At 47.8% G+C, this 17,771-nt stretch overlaps 2 protein-coding genes and 1 long non-coding RNA gene across 5 annotated transcripts in view; 2 read left to right on the plus strand and 1 right to left on the minus strand.

The window, feature by feature from the left end:
• The first annotated feature begins 2,131 nt into the window (after positions 1–2,131).
• Positions 2,132–9,902, plus strand: FZD5 (frizzled class receptor 5). Its single transcript, XM_058707303.1, has 2 exons — positions 2,132–2,759; positions 3,038–9,902. The coding sequence occupies exon 2, from the start codon at positions 3,302–3,304 to the stop codon at positions 5,084–5,086; it is 1,785 nt and encodes a 594-aa protein (XP_058563286.1). The 5' UTR covers positions 2,132–2,759; positions 3,038–3,301; the 3' UTR covers positions 5,087–9,902.
• A 1,680-nt stretch (positions 9,903–11,582) lies between these two features.
• LOC131499383 (uncharacterized) lies at positions 11,583–16,888 on the plus strand. The gene is made up of 2 exons (XR_009255845.1): positions 11,583–11,825; positions 14,257–16,888. It is a non-coding gene; the product is annotated as an uncharacterized LOC131499383 (long non-coding RNA).
• The window catches only part of CCNYL1 (cyclin Y like 1), a 36,598-nt gene continuing 33,983 nt past the window's right edge, over positions 15,157–17,771 (minus strand). For all 3 annotated transcript variants that reach the window (XM_058707331.1, XM_058707316.1, XM_058707325.1), the window contains one exon: positions 15,157–17,182. In XM_058707331.1, coding sequence (XP_058563314.1) covers positions 17,066–17,182 — 117 coding nt within the window. In that variant the 3' untranslated portion in view covers positions 15,157–17,065. The remainder of the gene's footprint in view (positions 17,183–17,771) is intronic.

The following is a 17,771-nucleotide window of genomic DNA, read 5'->3' on the forward strand; positions in this document are numbered from 1 at the left end:
TTTAAATGATACAAAAACTATACAATGCAAAATAAGTCTCGTTTGGCAAAGTTTCCTGCTGTTGTTACTACTGTTCTTAGAGATCTCCAAGCAAAAATAACATTTCGCTCTTGATTAAGAAGGGAGAGGTTTACAGACCAGTAGATAACATCGTTTGAATCAGAACCAAGTGAAATAACACAAGTATTCTGGCTAAATTCCAGTGTGAGTGATTAACATTCTCCAACTTCAAATAATTTTTATTATTAGCCAACACTTGTCCATCCCCAATAATACACACGTTGCATAAAGGGCACAGAATGAGACAGCCCTTGCTTGGCATTTTCACAGTCTGCACATACTTTCCACTGAGGGTTTCCCTTTCTTTCTGATTGCTATTCCATAGCTTTTCAACTCCCACTACTTTCAACCCTGGGATGTTTGCCGACCCAGAGTGCCAAGTGTTTCCAAAACACAAAAGAGGTTAAATATGAACACCTGTAGAATTTCAGGGCATGAAAGGTGGAAGGGACATTCTAAATATATCTATTAATAGTTTTGATGCTTGTGAAACAACTGTATTTATTCACTTTAAACTTTGAGTCTGGGATTAATGCACGTATCTTCATAATTTTCCACAAAGCCTTGGTGATGAGCCGGAGGGAGACGGCTCTTCTGCAATCCAGTCTCCCAGTCTGTACAAACGGGATCCAGGACAGAAGAACGACGATAACTGCAGTCTATATGTCTCAACCCTTTAGTCCAGTCCTGACTCCTTGAAGTACCCAGGCCCTCCTGTTCCCGCCCCCCGCCCCCTCCGCGGCTTCTTCCCAGAAGAAGGAAGGGGTGGGGGGAGCAGGAAACAATGCAAACCCTTTTGTAAGCGTGTGAATGAATTTCAAGAATGCTAAACACCTCAGTCTCCCAACCTAATTAGAACACGTAGAAAAGAGGCATTTTTAAGACATTTAAAACTTGCAGCATAATAACCTATCTGGAGAGCGCCACTGTGTGTCCCAGCAGTCGGGGCACCCAGCTGGTCCTCCCTCCTGCCGGGCCTGCTCCCAGCGCCCCCGCTCCCCAGAGGCGAGCCAGCGCACGGCTCTTACAGCTCGCAGCCCCGGGGGGCCAGGCGCCCTACCCGCAACAGATCCGCGAGCTGGCGCGGCTTCTCTCCGCAGGCGATTTCGGAACTGCTTGGGCTTTTAAACTTCGACAGATAGAGGACTAACATCTCTCGAGTCTTCCAAAGACAGGAAGAAAATCACTTTATGGCGACAATAAGAGTTTGTTAAGTGCAACAGTAAAGGTTGAAGACTAGGAGATACAGGTAGTACACGGGTGGGGACAGTGGTTAAAACTGGGATGCAGATACGTGGGTTCGAATCCTGAGTTAGCATTTGAGCGCCTACTATGTGCCAGGCGCTCGGAATACTGGGGTGAAGACTGCCTATGTTGCGGCTTTCTTGGGGAAGTATTAGCTCGGTTGCCTTGGTCAAGCTTCTCAACCTTTGTTCCTTCACCTGTAAGGAGTACCTGTCTCACAGGATTGTAAACATCTGAGATCTTGTATTAAGGTATAAACGATTAACGCGCTGTCTGGCACGCAGTAGGGACTCAATACACCTTCGCTCTTCTCTCAGTGTGAGCTCACCTGGTAGGAGGACAGCGCAGAGCGGAGGCAGGTGCCACGGTTAAGAATGATTCTTCGAGCGGTTCTTTTAAACAAGCGCTGGACTGTGAAGATTTTTAGCTGCAGAGAGACCTGGTAGGGGCCCTGGAAGCAAGGGTTCATAAGCCAGCCTATTACAGGAAAGTGAGCCGGGGACCGCTGTGCGCCCGCAGCGAACTCCGGAGGGACTTCTGGCAAGGGTTTCCCGCCGGGGGTCTCTAGAAGGAGCGATTAGCATTCGCCCCGCCCCCATCGCTCTCCGGCCAGCTATTGGCCGGCGCTCTTCGGCGGCCGGCTCCGGGCGGGGTCGGAGGGCGCAGGGGGAGAGGCCGAGCCCGCGGGGCAGTGGGCGGGGACGCGCGGAGAACGTGGCGGGGCGGCCCACCAACCGAGCCCCAGCGCGAGGGGGCGGGGAAGGGGCGGGGCCTCCCGGCGGGCATTAGAGGCAGGTGACCCGGGCGGGGCGGGAGAGGCCAGTCAGCCCGCGGCCGTGACTCCACCGTCGTCGTCGCCGCCGCGCGCGCCGTTCGGTGCCCGCTGGAGGTGGGCAAAAGAGTGAGAGAGTGCGGGGGAGGAGCCGAGCCGGGCGCGTCCCGGGAGCGCCGCCACCGCCCCCAGGAGTCCGCTGGAGCGCGGAGCCCCCTGCAGGGGAGGAGGCGAGCGGCCGGCGGGACGCGGCGGCGGGCGAGCACCATGCAGTCCCGGCGGGGCCAGCTCCAGCTGCTCGCGGTGCAGTGAGGCGGCGGGATCCCCAGGCTGCCGCACACCGCCTTCCTCTCGCCCAGGTGCTGCCAGGCGCGCTCGCCCTTCGTCCGGCTCCCGGACCCCGGTAGAACGCACGGTCGGCTCCTGCTCTGCCCCGCTCGGATCATGCGGGGGGCCCCGGAGGAGGAGAGGGCGAGTGACCGGCCTGCGGCGACCGCGTTCAGGGTGCGACCCCCTCTCTGAGAAGCCCCCACCTGCTGCCATGTGCCTCGCCTCGGGTACCCAGCCTATCGCCAAACTTTCCGGGTGCCAGCCCGTCTCTGAGTCGCATTTCTGAGAGACTGCCCCAGGAACAGGAGACCCAGGCTGGCTGACGACTATCTGCTTTTCAGGATCCGCGAAGGTGAGAGCCCGCGCCTAACCCTTTTCTTTCCGTTCGTTTCCCGGTTCCTCCGCGCTTTTCCCGGCGGCTGAGCTCTCTGACCCCGGGGTACAGCCTAGAAGGCCCAGCGTTAAGGGAGGAGGGGCGTGGGGGTGGGCCGGGAGTCAGTAGTTTGGTTCCCGGAGGTGGAGGGGAGGGAAGGAAGAGACATTAACTTGGAGATTTGGAGAGCGCTTGCGGGGACTGAGCGGTTGACTCCCTTCTAACTGGGAGTGGTTGCAATTTTTCTTCTCCCTCAGCTTCTTTTTTAAAGAGTACTTCTCCTGGAATCGGAGCCCTAACCGTTCCTCCCCAGCCCTATCTGGCGAAGAGCAGAGCGCTGCCTGCGGAGGCAGCGCCTTCCCGAAACAGTTTATCTTTGGACGGATTTAAGAGAAAAAGAAACCAACAGGTTGCCAGCCCCGGCGCCACACACGAGTCGGCGGAAAGGCCAGCCCGGTTTCCCCCGGCTGCGTGGGCCCCGCGCGGGCTGCGGCGGGCGCGGCGAGGGGAGGGAGGGGGCTATGGCTCGGCCTGACCCGTCCGCACCGCCCTCCCTGCTGCTGCTGCTCCTGGCGCAGCTGGCGGGCCGGGCGGCGGCTGCCTCCAAGGCCCCAGTGTGCCAGGAAATCACAGTGCCCATGTGCCGCGGCATCGGCTACAACCTGACGCACATGCCCAACCAGTTCAACCACGACACGCAGGACGAGGCGGGCCTGGAGGTGCATCAGTTCTGGCCGCTGGTGGAGATCCACTGCTCGCCGGACCTGCGCTTCTTCCTGTGCTCCATGTACACGCCCATCTGCCTGCCCGACTACCACAAGCCGCTGCCGCCCTGCCGCTCCGTGTGCGAGCGCGCCAAGGCCGGCTGCTCGCCGCTCATGCGCCAGTACGGCTTCGCCTGGCCGGAGCGCATGAGCTGCGACCGCCTCCCGGTGCTGGGCCGAGACGCCGAGGTCCTGTGCATGGATTACAACCGCAGCGAGGCCACCACGGCGCCCCCCAGGCCCTTCCCGGCCAAACCCACCCTCCCGGGCCCAGCGGGCGCACCGGCCTCAGGGGGCGAGTGCGCCGCCGGGGGCCCGTCGGTGTGCAAGTGCCGCGAGCCCTTCGTCCCCATCTTGAAGGAGTCTCACCCGCTCTACAACAAGGTGCGCACGGGCCAGGTGCCCAACTGCGCCGTGCCCTGCTACCAGCCCTCCTTCAGCCCCGACGAGCGCACGTTCGCCACCTTCTGGATTGGGCTGTGGTCTGTGCTGTGCTTCATCTCCACCTCCACCACGGTAGCCACCTTCCTAATAGACATGGAACGCTTCCGCTACCCTGAGCGTCCCATCATCTTCCTGTCTGCCTGCTACTTGTGCGTGTCGCTGGGCTTCCTGGTGCGCCTGGTGGTGGGCCACGCCAGCGTCGCCTGCAGCCGCGAGCACAGCCACATTCACTACGAGACGACGGGCCCTGCGCTGTGCACTGTCGTCTTCCTGCTGGTCTACTTCTTTGGGATGGCCAGCTCCATCTGGTGGGTCATCCTGTCGCTCACCTGGTTCTTGGCAGCTGGCATGAAGTGGGGCAACGAGGCCATCGCGGGCTATGCACAGTACTTCCACCTGGCCGCGTGGCTCATCCCCAGCGTCAAGTCCATCACGGCGCTGGCACTGAGCTCCGTGGATGGGGACCCGGTGGCCGGCATCTGCTACGTGGGCAACCAGAACCTGAACTCGCTGCGCGGCTTCGTGCTGGGCCCGCTGGTTCTCTACCTGCTGGTGGGCACCCTCTTCCTCCTGGCGGGGTTCGTGTCGCTCTTCCGCATCCGAAGCGTCATCAAGCAGGGCGGCACCAAGACGGACAAGCTGGAGAAGCTCATGATCCGCATCGGTATCTTCACTCTCCTGTACACCGTGCCCGCCAGCATCGTGGTGGCCTGCTACCTGTACGAGCAGCACTATCGCGAGAGCTGGGAGGCCGCGCTCACCTGCGCGTGCCCGGGCCCCGACGCCGGCCAGCCGCGCGCCAAGCCCGAGTACTGGGTGCTCATGCTCAAGTACTTCATGTGCCTCGTGGTGGGCATCACGTCGGGCGTCTGGATTTGGTCCGGCAAGACTGTGGAGTCGTGGCGGCGCTTCACCAGCCGATGCTGCTGCCGCCCGCGGCGGGGCCACAAGAGCGGCGGCGCCACGGCCGCGGGGGACTATGAGGCGAGCGCCTCGCTCACGGGCAGGACCGGGCCGCCGGGCCCCCCCGCCGCCGCCGCCGCCGCCGCCGCCGCCGCCGCCGCCTACCACAAGCAGGTGTCCCTGTCGCACGTGTAGGACGCCGAGGCCCAGAGGGGCCGGGAGTGGAGGGAGGGGGGTTGTTTTGTTTGGTAGTTTTGCCAAGTTCACTTCCGTTTACCTTCATGGTGCTGATGCCCCCTCCTGGGGCAACTTGGAGAGAGGGGAAAGGGGCCCTTTCAAAGGCCGTACAGGTCCCAGGACTTCTCGAAGGGGCTCAGCCCACGTGTATTCTATTTTGTGTTTCTTACTACCTTTTGTTTTTGTTTTTGTTTTAGGGGAACCCTGTTGTTAATTTATATGTAGTTTTCTTAATTTTTAACTTTGTTGCATTTTGGCAACAAAATTACCTTTGCTTTGGGGGCTTTACAATCCTAAGGTTGGCATTATAATGAAGTTCCGCTTGGTTCAGGTTTCTTTGAACTGTGTGGTCTAAATTGGGAAAATATATTTCCTATACTTGTGTCTTTAAAACAAATGTGAACAGTGAAAGTTTAGGTTGCTATGAATGACTGGGAGGTTGTCAGGTGTGATTTTTCAGCTTGTTTTCTTTCACTGCTTAAAGTGTCCCAGACGCTTTAAGGCTGAGCTGCTGGTCTCTGTTTATAGTCCCTAAGTTAGAGGAAACCCCAATTCATGTCGAGGAGCGGGAGCATAATGGGGCTAGGGCCTCCCCAAAGTGACAAGGTTAGAGAGGAGAGCGTTTAACGATTTTGTGTGCCATACTAGTTTTGTTTATTTATCGACCTTCGGTTTCTTTTCTGGAGTTCTGGTAATCGTTCTTATTCCTAACAGCACCCAGCATGGTCTTGAATAAGTTAGAGGTAGCATTATAGAGTGCCGGTATAAATATTTGGAAAAGTGAAAATCTCGAGGATGGGGATTGGTTGAGCTTGAATTCTAGACTGGTAAAATGGCAGCTTTGTGCCAGAGAAGGAGTGGGTGGTTAACAGGCTTCAGTGATTCCATTTTTTTTTTTTTTTTAAGAACTCGTGTTCTGATTTTGGTAAAGGTAAACCCACTCCCTTCTTCTGGAAGTACTTAGAGATGGTTGTTAAAGGAGCTGCTTTTTAGATTTAAGGACTAAAATGGATATACCTCCAGTAATTAAGTAAATTTCTAACACTTATCTGCTCCACCCCATCCCACCTTTATCATGTTAAACAGTCTTTTTGCTTTTCTTAGTCCTCCTCTCCTGGAGAGCTGTGATTAAGAAACCCCACCCACCCTTGAATGGGGTGCTTGAGCTGGGGGCAGGGAGGCTGGCTACCTGTGAACAAACATTGGCAGCAATGAGGGAAAATAAGTGTCCCTGGACTTTGGACTCGTTTATTAGGCAGATATTCCAAAAGCAGCCAAACATTGCTCTCTGCAGTCTCCCCATACAAATGACACCCATAATGCACGTGCAGAAGCTTTTAAAATATGGCTCAGGGGACTGCTGCAGGAGGAAAGCTGTCCTCTCTCCCCCACCTCAATATGTTTTTCTTTTTGCCGAGCACACACTTGCATGCACCCACATGCACGTACACATGCACTTTGCTATTAGAGAATTCTGTTTGCTTTCCGACATGCTTAACCATTCATTAATATATGAAAGCCTATATATGAACACACACACACACACACACACACACACACACACAGGTTTCTTTACTATTTAAGAATTCTGTTTGCTTTTCTAATCTGTTTAACTGTTCCTTCATGAAGAGTGTGAGGCCATGAGTTGGAGAAGGAGGTGACAGTGCAATGACCAGCAAAATACCAATGACCAGGGTTGAGTGGGGACCGAATTTAGGAAGCTCAAGTGACAAAAACAATGAAAATTTTAGAATGACTCCCTAGGAAAATGACGAGTCTAGGCATTTGTGCTTTATTTATACCAAAGTTGGGAATGGAAGATTTAAACCCAGGCCAGTTTTCACTTCATGGATATTAAGGAAACAAATGCACCGTTCCCATAGCGAACTTAAACACTTTGCTTCAGGGAGAAGCCTGGTATTGTAGTTTTGGGGACTCTCAAAAGCTGCTCGCTTTTATAAAAACTCACTGCTCTTACACACTCATACTCTGAATCGAAGTCAAAATTTCAGCGGATTCGACAAAACCTAGTACATAGAGCTACAGAACTTTTTGCACATCTTCTAGTCCTTACTCAGAAGCTGCTTCTTAGGACCTTCGAACAGATCCCCTGTCTGAGGGCCAATTCTTGTGTTTTTCAAATGAGGACCTTTCCCGATCACCTTGACCTCTTCCCTCTTTTAGTATGTCTTCCCAGAAAGTACACAGATGGTCATGCCGCCTCCGGTCATTGTGCTTAATTTGGGTTGACCCCTTGACTTTTTTTCTTTGTGGAGGAATCTAGAAAATGATGCACAGTGCATCTAAAAGGTGTGGGATGAAATGGATGAAAGTGGGTTAATTCTTCATTTTAAAAAAAAAAAAATAGTGTTTCATTTGGGCAACATGCCAAGCCTCACAAAAACAACCAATTTACTGTGAAGGAAAAAAAAGAAAAGCAGTTGAAAAAGGACAGTGAGCCAAGGAGGGGCAATATAAGCAATGCCTTTTGGGGTCTAGTTGCACACCACTTTTCAGAGATGCCCCTTTGTTTTCAGTCTGTGTTCTTGCCCCCGCTCTTCCTCTCCCATCCCTCAACGATAAAGCCTACCTGCTTCCCTAGAGTCTTCCTAATGTCAACTACCCCATCCCCCACCCAGGGGAGAGAAGCCAGATCTATTTATGGCCACCCTCTCTTTCCATCCCACATGCTATTTCCCCCTGATTTGCATTTTTATTATGCAGACAGTTCATACTCATGAAAACAATTATAAAATAAAAGGTTGTGGGCGGTGGGGTCTAGCAACTTCTTCACAGATAGCTTTGTGGAGTTGGAAAGGATTTATGGCTCAGTTTAATGGCACGTGTACAGCTTCCAGGTTGTCCCTTTCACAGGTCAGTTTTAAGCATTGTCTTGCTCCATGAGTTGGGGGTGAAGATTTAGAAAGTTGTCTAAAGGAACTAATGTGACCCGTCCGCGGATCCGTTGGCCAGACTTTTAGGAAGTCTCTTTAATTTATATGATTTCCCTCCTTACATTTTGATGTTGTCTAAATTGGCTGAGAATAATTTTTCTTGGTGCCTTATTGGTTTATCTTTGCAAACCTTTGTCATCTTTTCACATGACCGTTTCCAATGACGGGCCTGTGTGTGTGTGTGTGTGTGTGTGTGTGTGTGTGTGTAATTGTGTGCATGGACAGGCTTAAATAATGTGCCGACAGCACTGTTTCCAAGTTGGTATTCATTAGGCTGTTTCCTCCTGGGCCAGGGCTGCACTAATCCTGACACTGGCTGCCAGGAGAAAACCTCATGGATCCCACACCGAACCTTAATAACAGCATCCGTGACCTGCACTCTCAAGTACAGAATGGAAACCCCAGAGCTAGGAAACGTAGTCGTATATTTTAATGAACTGCTACCCCTGCTAAAGGGGCTTCTTTCACTTTTGTGCTCTACAGAAAGACCAAGGGGGGTAGGAGAGACAAAGCTTTGAATAACTGCTTTCTAACACCAAATGTGGCAAACAGGACAGAGAACGTCACACATCTAGGCAGGTGTGAGGTCCAGTGGCTGAGAATTGCCTGCTCCCTCTGCGTGCCCTTTCTTCCCTCCAAAGTCCAAGCAAGTGATCCCAGGGGGGGAAATATGCCTGGAGGGGGGAGGGTGGTTCTGAGGGGAAGAAAAAAAAAAAAGCTACCAAGACATTAAAGCAGGGCAAAGGGTGGGCAGGATGTGAGGAACTAAGTAACCTGACTCAACTCTCAAAAGCTTCTAGCAGCTCACTGACAATTGCAGGATTCATTTCAGCCAGGACACTGTCTGGGACACCATTGTGAGACAATATGACTTCGTGTTGTTACAAACTGTATGTATAGTATGTATGTGTTGTGGGTGTGTATATACATATAATATATATTATATATATGAGAGATTTAGTGACTTTGATACGGGTTTGGTGCAGGTGAACTTATTACTGAGCCACATGAGGCACATACCGAGTCAGTAGGTGGCGTCCAGGGCATTCAGTACGTTTTTTTTTAATTTTTCACCCGTGTATAGTGCCTATCACTGCAGCATCCTCGCCGTCGCGTCCGACCCAGAATTCCCCAATCAGAGCCAGCGATATTTTATTTGTAGACAATCAACTTGAATCTATAAATTATTATTGGCAGAGGATTATAATTTTGACTCCGTAACATTAACAAAAGGAAACCCAGACATTCTCAATAGGTAGTTTTTGGTTTGGTTTTGTTCCTGGAAGTCCGTAGAGCAGCAGTTGTATGTGGTTATGTTAGTCTCAAGATGCTTAATTTGCTGACCTTATTATTTCAGAAAAGATTTTGTATGTATTATATTTGTGGGGAGGTAAAATAATGGTTTGAGATTTTTATCAAATATGGAGAGTAGTTATTTATGAAAAACAAAGAAATGTCTATTTTTGTTTCTTTGTTCCCAATTAATGTAGATAAATTTTAAAGTGCATTAAAACAATGGTAAAGAAAATAAAAAAGATGCTGTACAAGTCTTTTTCTCCTCATGCTTTTATGAAGACACACACTGCTTTCTAAGAGTGCTTGAGGAGATACGTGGATTCTAACTTCATAATCAGATTTCTCAGATGTACTTAAAGAGGCAATGCTTTTATTAGTATGAAAATCAAGCCAATTCCAGTCACCAGCAGCAAAACTAATGAAAACATGTTTTACTTGAATGTACTTAGGTTTCTCCTGCAGATCCTGTGATTGTTTCATGAATCCCTTGAAGAAATGAAGGGAAATACACATAAGACCAGCGACCTTGCCTGAGATCGTTTTCTATTTTATCAGCCCTCCATCTGTACTTGATACTGAACCTCTTTGAATAGAGGTGATGCTGTTGTGTGTCTGGTTGGGGGGGGGGGCGGGCAGGGACTCTCAAAACCGTTTGTCATTCAGCAGTTAGATCCACAACTTGGTATTAAGCCCTGAATACAAGTCAGGGAGCCCAGAGAGGAGGCTAGAAATTGATTTAGAGTTGGCACCTCCCTGATAATCTGCTGCCTGATAAACCTGAGATACTATTGTCAGAGTCCTTTCTCCTGGCTGCCTGTTGGCCAAACGCAGAGTAGTCCCCAGTCCACGGACCATCGCCTGTTAATGCCTGGGATGTCTGTGTTCTCCAGCATCGCTCTGAGGTGTAAGTATGTCGAAGACGGGTAATTAGGGTCTTCACGTTTTGTTGGAGGGAGATAAGACAAATCTAAGAGGTGGACAACAATACGAGCGTATGTAATTTAATGTCAGAGTGAGTGCTGTGAACATTGTCAGATTCATATAGAAGTGAGGACGGTTGGGAGAAGCAGAATGGAAGACCCCGTTGTTGAGCTGAATCCTGACGGAAGAACAGAGCTGCACCTTCCATGTGCAGGACTCTGGCGGTGGCACACCCTCCCAGGGCTTCCTCATTGCTCATTTCTCCCCAGTGGAAAAGGGGGTAGGAGTAAAGCTACAGGCCAGGGCAAAGGGACTGTAGGGACTTAGCAGGTTGGAGAAAAAGGTGGGGTCCAGAGTATTATTGGTAATAATTCTTTTTAAATGTTTATTTTTGAGCAAGTGAGAGGGGGGAAGGGCAGACACACACACACACACACACACACACACACACACACACACACACAGAATCTGAAGCAGGCTCCAGGCTCTGATCCGTCAGCACAGAGCCCTACACGGGGCTCGAACCCACAAACTTGAGATCATGACCTGAGCTGAAGTCCGGCACCTAACTGACTGAGCCACCCAGGCGCCCCGGTAATAATTCTTTTAGTGATTTAGAGCTTTTTAGTTTGTCACCAATGGAAATGGGATTGAGAGGCAGTAGAATGGATGCCAAGTCTTTAAAGACTTGGCAGCTAGACAGCAAGGGATTCAAGTTCCCGCTCCTCCATTTATGGGTTGTGTGACCCTGGACATATTAATCTCTGAGTTTTTCAGCTTTCTCATCTGTGAAAGAGGCAGAATAGCACTGATCTTAGGGCTGAGGGGAGCTAAAGGATGAGATCAGGTTAAGGTAAAGCAAGGAAGCAGCAACGGTTTAGGCATGGAACGGAAAGCGAATGGATATAATCTTCTGGAGTTCCTACTAAAAATGTAGATTCGGGGCGCCTGGGTGGTTCAGTCGGTTAAGCGGCCGACTTTGGCTCAGGTCATGATCTCACGGTCTGTGAGTTCGAGCCCCGCGTCACACTCTGTGCTGACAGCTCAGAGTCTGGAGCCTGTTTCAGATTGTGTCTCCCTCTCTCTGACCCTCCCCTGTTCATGCTCTGTCTCTCTCTGTCTCAAAAATAAATAAACGTTAAAAAAAAAAATTAAAATGTAGATTCCCAGGCTTAAGCTCCAGGAATTGAGATTCAGTAGGTCTGGGGCCCATAAAGCTGTTTTTTTTTTTTTTTTTTTTTAAAGAAAAGTTTATTTTGGACTTACTTTATGTTTATAGAAAATTTGCAAAGATAATCCAGTTCCTGTATACCCTTTAATCATTTTGCCCTAATGCTAACATGTCATCAAAGGTCACTGTCAAAACGAAGAAGTCAACACTGGCACGTTACCATTAACTCCAGACTTCATTTGGATCTCACCAGATTTTCCACTAATGTTCTTTATCTATTCCAGGATCCAATACAGGATTCCACATTGCATTTAGAGAAGCTTCGTTTTTCATAGGCACTTTCAGCTGATGAGAGGTAGGTGGTCTGGGGACCATATCCTGAGAAATAATAGGGCAAGTAAAGGACCGAGCAATCGCCCCATCCTCACACTGGGAAGACGAAGCAGTTTTGAAGAACAAGTGGGGGATGTAGACGGCTGGTGTTAAAAAGGTGGAACGGAATCCCCTCCATGAGACCAGAGGGGTTATGTCAGGAAGTGAGGGGCCCGTTCCTAATGCCAGCTGAAATGAGTCTTGGAGCTGGAAGGTGGGGATGCTACCTGGAGTGAGGAGATCCATCTTGGGTTGGGGGCAGGTCAGGGGAGTCAACAAAGGCAGTGTGTGGGGAGCTGCTTTGGGGAACCCGGGGAGGGCTCCGGTAGGTGACTGTAGGAGCTTACAAGGGGCCGGTTCAGCCTGGGAGCCCCACAGTCCTGTATTTTCTGGAACCTGATGAAAATGCTTTAGAAATAGGTCACAGTAGTAACTGACATCACGCACTACCACACTGGGCACTAGCAGAGGTGGAACGGGGAGATGGTCTTGTTGAGGGAGGACCCTCACCAGCGGCGGGAGGTGCACACGCTGAAGCTCTCCCTTGGAAGACTCTCCCCCCACAGTGAGATCACGGGGGCCCCGTCTGGGTGCCAGAAGACAAGGTTAGTAGAACTGAGAAGGGTAAGAGGAGGAAGGAATCGATGTTTTAAGAAAAAGCTAGCAGAATGACTTTCGGTCTTGAAGTAGATGCTATGGAAACCTTCCTGAGGACTTTAGGTCCGGAGGCAATCACTGAATTTCTCTACCCCCCCTCAGAGGACGTAGTTCCCTCCGCAGCAGTTCCCATCATTACCACCTAACCTGTTGCCTCTTAAAAGAACGTTAACCTTCTTTCATTTGATTTGAGATTCCTCATTTCTGTACTATTTCACTTAGTTCTTTCTGCACCCTATAAATGCTAAACCACAGATATTCTTAAAATTTGTATCCTATTAAGTACGTGTTGGCTCATGGGCCAAACCCATTAAAGACAGGGTAGTGGAAACTGCCTCAGAAACCAAACCGACAGCACCCGTGTACCTCAGGAACAGGCCTTGCCGAAGGGTTCCCAGATCTGCTTTCTTGCCGGCACAGTGTCTGGCCAGCCAGGTCAGTGCGTGGCTAAGACTTCAGGCAATCAGGTCCTTAACTTGCTAGATGCTGCGTGTAATCTAGATTCTGCATAGAAACGAGCGCTTACCTGGGAGTGGCTGCCGGCTGCCGGGCGCTTTTCCAAGCAGCTCCACACTCCAGGATGCAGCCTCTGGTTGAGGGAACAGCTGTAGTCATATAACGTGTGACTAGAGAGAAGTTTCGGTGATGAAAGACCAATTTAGCTAACTTCTATGCTGTAGCTAAACTTTTCCAAAAAACATTGTATAACCTGAATACAGAGGGAATTATTTTCCTGTGAATACTGGCTTCAGCATGCTTTTCCTTTAAATCAAGTAGTATTTATACATACAGGAAAACTAAACCAAGAGATGAACCTCACACTGTTACAAAACCAAGATTAAGTGGTGTTGGATTTCAGTAATGTATGAGCATATGGGGCACATTCAGTGTAAATGTCAAAGAAAAGGTCGTGATGGAATCTGATACAGCAGGGAGAGTTTCTCTTTAACCAGAAGCACTGGGCCCGAAGAATCTTAGAATGAACCATATGAAACTGCTGATAGGCGAGCATTTTTTTTTTTTTTTTTTACCTCCAGAGATGGCAATTTCATTTGGTTCAAACATAGATTTCAGACCTTTGTCTTTGCCTTGTAAAGGAAAGAATACTTAGAGGCTCAGTTCACAATATATCAGAATTAAAATTTCACTGAGAAAAACTAAAATTGAAGGTAAATGAGATGAGATGGTTCGATATAACCCTTCCCAGGTATAAAACCCTGAGAAAACTGCCATGGGTACTACCCCATTAGCAACTAGTTTCCAGACCCTGCAACATTTGTCAGAGAACCTACCAGCTTTCAGTGATGTTTATTATTTTTACCCTAAGTTGACTTGACTTCTCCTTTATCACAATGGCTATATTGCCACCTAGAATTAAAACCAAAGGGGAAAGAGTAATTTGTGATTCTCCTGCTACCTGCTTGTTCTTGAAGCTAGTCTTACACAGTGTTCCTCCCCCCGCCAGACTTCAACATCTGACCCCTCGTGTCAGCATTTCTGCTTAGTGGCTGGCATAGTAAAGGGAAGACAGTCTTAACAGTGTTTTGAGACAGAATTCCCTTTTCAATGAAATCAGATCATTTATCCTCACCGGCAGTTTCTCAAGAACAAAGTGATTAGCTGATGATGTGACCTTCGGTAGTGAATGAAGGTGGAAGAGAATATGGCCAGACTCTCAGTTTACTGAGCATTGCTCGAGTGGACAGGGTCTTAGTTTTTAACTTTTTTTTTTTTTTTTTTTTTTAATTGAGAGACAGAGCATGAGCATGGGGCAGAGAGAGGGGGAGACACAGAATCCGAAGCAGGCTCCAGGCTCTGAGCTGTCAGCACAGAGCCCCACGCGGGGCTCGAACTCAAACCGTGAGATCATGACCTAAGACGAATTTGGAGGCTTAACCGACTGAGCCACCCAGGTGCCGGGTCTTACTTTTAAAGACACCTTATGGAGATTTGGCATATTTCTCACTGAAATGTTAAGTTTGAAGATAGCATATTAAAGTCAAAATATGTGGGTGGTTTTTCTTTTTATAGCAATGTTCCTGTGCTTCCATTTTCCTTTCTGTTTTGTTTTTTTAAGTTTTTATTTGAGAGAAACACGTGAGTGGGGGAGGGACAGAGAGAAAGGGAGAGAGAGAATCCCAAGATTCTGCTGATAATACAGAGCCTGACAGGGGGCTCAATCTCATGAACTGTGAGATCGTGACCTGAGCTGAAACCACGAGTAGGACACTTGACCAACTGAGGCACCCAGGCTCCCCTTTCCAACCAGCCTCCAGGTTTTCAAAACTGCTGGAGATCCTCATATAGCTCACATTCTGATTCTACAGTATTCCTGTAATTCCTTTCTCTCTGGTATATTCTACCGAATCTCTCAGTGTGCTTTCTTCCCTCTTGGCACAATGATGAACCGTTGAAAGATGCCATCTACTGCGCTGTGCCTCCGAGCACAATGGCCAGCGGTTTTAAATGTACCAAACTACCTGCAGGTCCAAAAGAGCAGAAGCCAAAGAAATACGTGACTACATTGGAACCAGAGGCAAGGATCAAACCCATCACGAATGGTCAGTCTGAAAATGCTTTAAGACCCTACTCTTAGAGCTGACTGAAAGCATTTCAGTTAGAATACTAGGTGAACTGAATGTTACACACTAGCCATATTTTAATTAAAATAGAGTTTATTAGCTTTTCTTTTAATATAAACATGAGGAAGAAAAACCACATACATTGTAGCATTCTTTTCAAAATAAGACTGTAATCAATACTTGAATCTCCAAGCTCCGAACTCCACAAAACATTTTTTTGAGGTGGTAGATTGTAATATTTTATATACTGTTATTTATCATTTATGTCTCTGTCCTTTAAAAATGATGGAACCTCAATAGAATATGAAGCCTTGCTATACTGAGAGAAAGTATTCCTGGCCCAGAAATGCTGTGTTTACAGGCAAAATTCCTAGGATTACATTTGAGAAGGTAGGAGAAAGATCTCACGTGGTTAAGAACACGAATCTTTTTTTTCTTTTTTTTTTTTTTTTTAACATTTCAAGTTTAGGTGACATCATTACCAATGTCCTAGAAGATTGATTTCTTAACTCCCTGCCCTTTAAAGCCTGAGGTGAGGGTTCCTCTTAAATAGCAGGACTTGAAACGAGACATCTCCAGCCAGGTTAACACGTAGGATAGAAAAGCGGTTTCCTATCCCCTACTTTCATATCACTACTATTAGAGTCCAATTCATTTCAGTTTATTACATGTGAATTACCATTGCTCTTCATAATCCTTACCAAATCTAGAAAAAAGAAACTCAGGTGATCAAAGCAGGTAAACGGCACAGCCCTGCAAAGGACTACTTTCAAAGGGGAGGGCATGTCTATGAAGGTACAAGGTATCTTTAAAGTCTTAGTGCAACTTTAAGCTTTGATACCTGTGGAAGTATAAATGCTACAAACTTACAAAACACCATTTAAAAGTTTAGGTATTTCTTGTAAACTTAACTAGTTTTGTAAATTCTAAATATTAAACTTCTAATTTTAATTTTTTGCTTCAGCCAATGTTTGCCATCTTCAAGAGGGGCTGAAACAAAAAATTAAAATTAAAAGCTTAATATTTAAAATTTACAAAACTAGAGAAGTTTACTAGAAATGTAATTAAACTTTCAAGTGATATTTTGTAAGTCTGTGGCATTTATACTTCAGCAGGGCCCTGGAGGGCCCAAGCACACCATATTTAAGCTGAAAGTTGCAATAAGATTTTCAGGACACCTTCTATTTCACTACCTGCTTGTTACCACTGGACCACCATGTTGGTTGGAATTATGAAAATATATTTTAATACACGCATTTAACAAAGAGGAAAATCGTCAGAAAATGAGAAGCACCATTATAGTTCACAAGAAATGCAGCATGGACCCAATAGAAGTAGATAATCGATAATGTACTTTCTCTTGTTTATGATCCCAAACATACTAATAACGCTAATAAGTAGTGCTTGCAAAGAATTTGAACAACAAGCGTTATTCGGCAGCTTTTTGGTTTAAACTGATTGCCAATAACGACCAGCAGCTTCAATGGTAAAGTAGGGAGGAAGAACCCTTCGATACCTCACAACGCTACAGTCTGTTCCTAAGTGGCTTTATGAGTTGTTAGGAGTCCCATGTTTTAATGGTAATACTGCATTGATTCTAAAGAAATATGCAGCAAAATGAGGGAGGGGCAAGAAAAATAGAAAAACATAAAAGTTATATATAGTTAGTGTCTTGTCTAAAAATTTTAAAACCTCACTTAGCTCACAGCTATAAGCCTACATAGTAAGCAAATATCTGTGTGTGGGTTGGAGCTTTTGCTTTGGAGTGGTTTTTGTAACTCTGTTTACATTAAAAAGGACAAAGGAGTGTGTTGCATTGACAAGTTCCATTCTTTCCTATGAGCATAATCCTTGCGGTCCACGAGTCTCTTGACTTTCTTTTAGGTGAAAATACTAACTTTGCTGGTTTTTGAGCAGAAGAGGTGGTATTTCTCCAGTCCTTGTAGGTGAGGGGTTCGTGATGTTACAACCCCTCCTTCCTCCCTTAAGAGAGGATGGCATTAGAGCGCTGGATACCAATGAAATTATCAGCGCTGAAAGACCTTCTCATAGCAGCTCTGCACAAGTCTTTGTATTTGTCTTCACACAACCTGGAAATGGCCTGGAAAGTCAAACAGAACACAAGAACAATTTAAAAACAAAAAAAACCTTAAAAAAAAAAAAAAGCATCATTGGTAAGCCACACAGCCACACTCCTTCAGATACTTCACAGTTACTGCTACCTTGGAGAGCTGGGGTCTATGCTCCCAGATTCTGGGGATGCTCCTTCCTGCCAATTCACTAAGGTAAAATCCTTAAAAGGCTATGATTGATCCTTGGGGCAAAGAAGAATTTAAAAACTGGGTTCCAAAGATGTGAAACGTATTGTGACAGGCTCCTAACAGCACCACACTTGCTCCTTCAACATAATGAACATGGACCTGGGCAAAAATCAGCATTTTCTCAGCTAGTCAACGTCTTTCCAGTCTGCAGTGATTATCACATACTCTCAGCAAATTTTCCCAGGGCAGACACATGCTGGACTTGATTGGAAGGGAGGTCTAACGCCCGAAGTGCCAAAGAGGGCTGTTTCACTTGCATATCAACCAGGGCAGAAAATCCCTGATTGCAAAGTGCCACCCAAGGTACCCCCAAAAGTGTCCATTGTAAATGTGTTTGAAATTTCAGTTGTGACTACTTCTGCTGTACGC

This window comes from Neofelis nebulosa, chromosome 2 (assembly GCF_028018385.1).
Source record: "Neofelis nebulosa isolate mNeoNeb1 chromosome 2, mNeoNeb1.pri, whole genome shotgun sequence".
NCBI classification, from domain to species: domain Eukaryota; kingdom Metazoa; phylum Chordata; class Mammalia; order Carnivora; family Felidae; genus Neofelis; species Neofelis nebulosa.

What these genes read in the sequence shown, in the direction of transcription:
- FZD5 (XM_058707303.1), top strand. Translation starts at nt 3,302, where the DNA reads ATGGCTCGGCCTGACCCGTCCGCACCGCCCTCCCTGCTGCTGCTGCTC.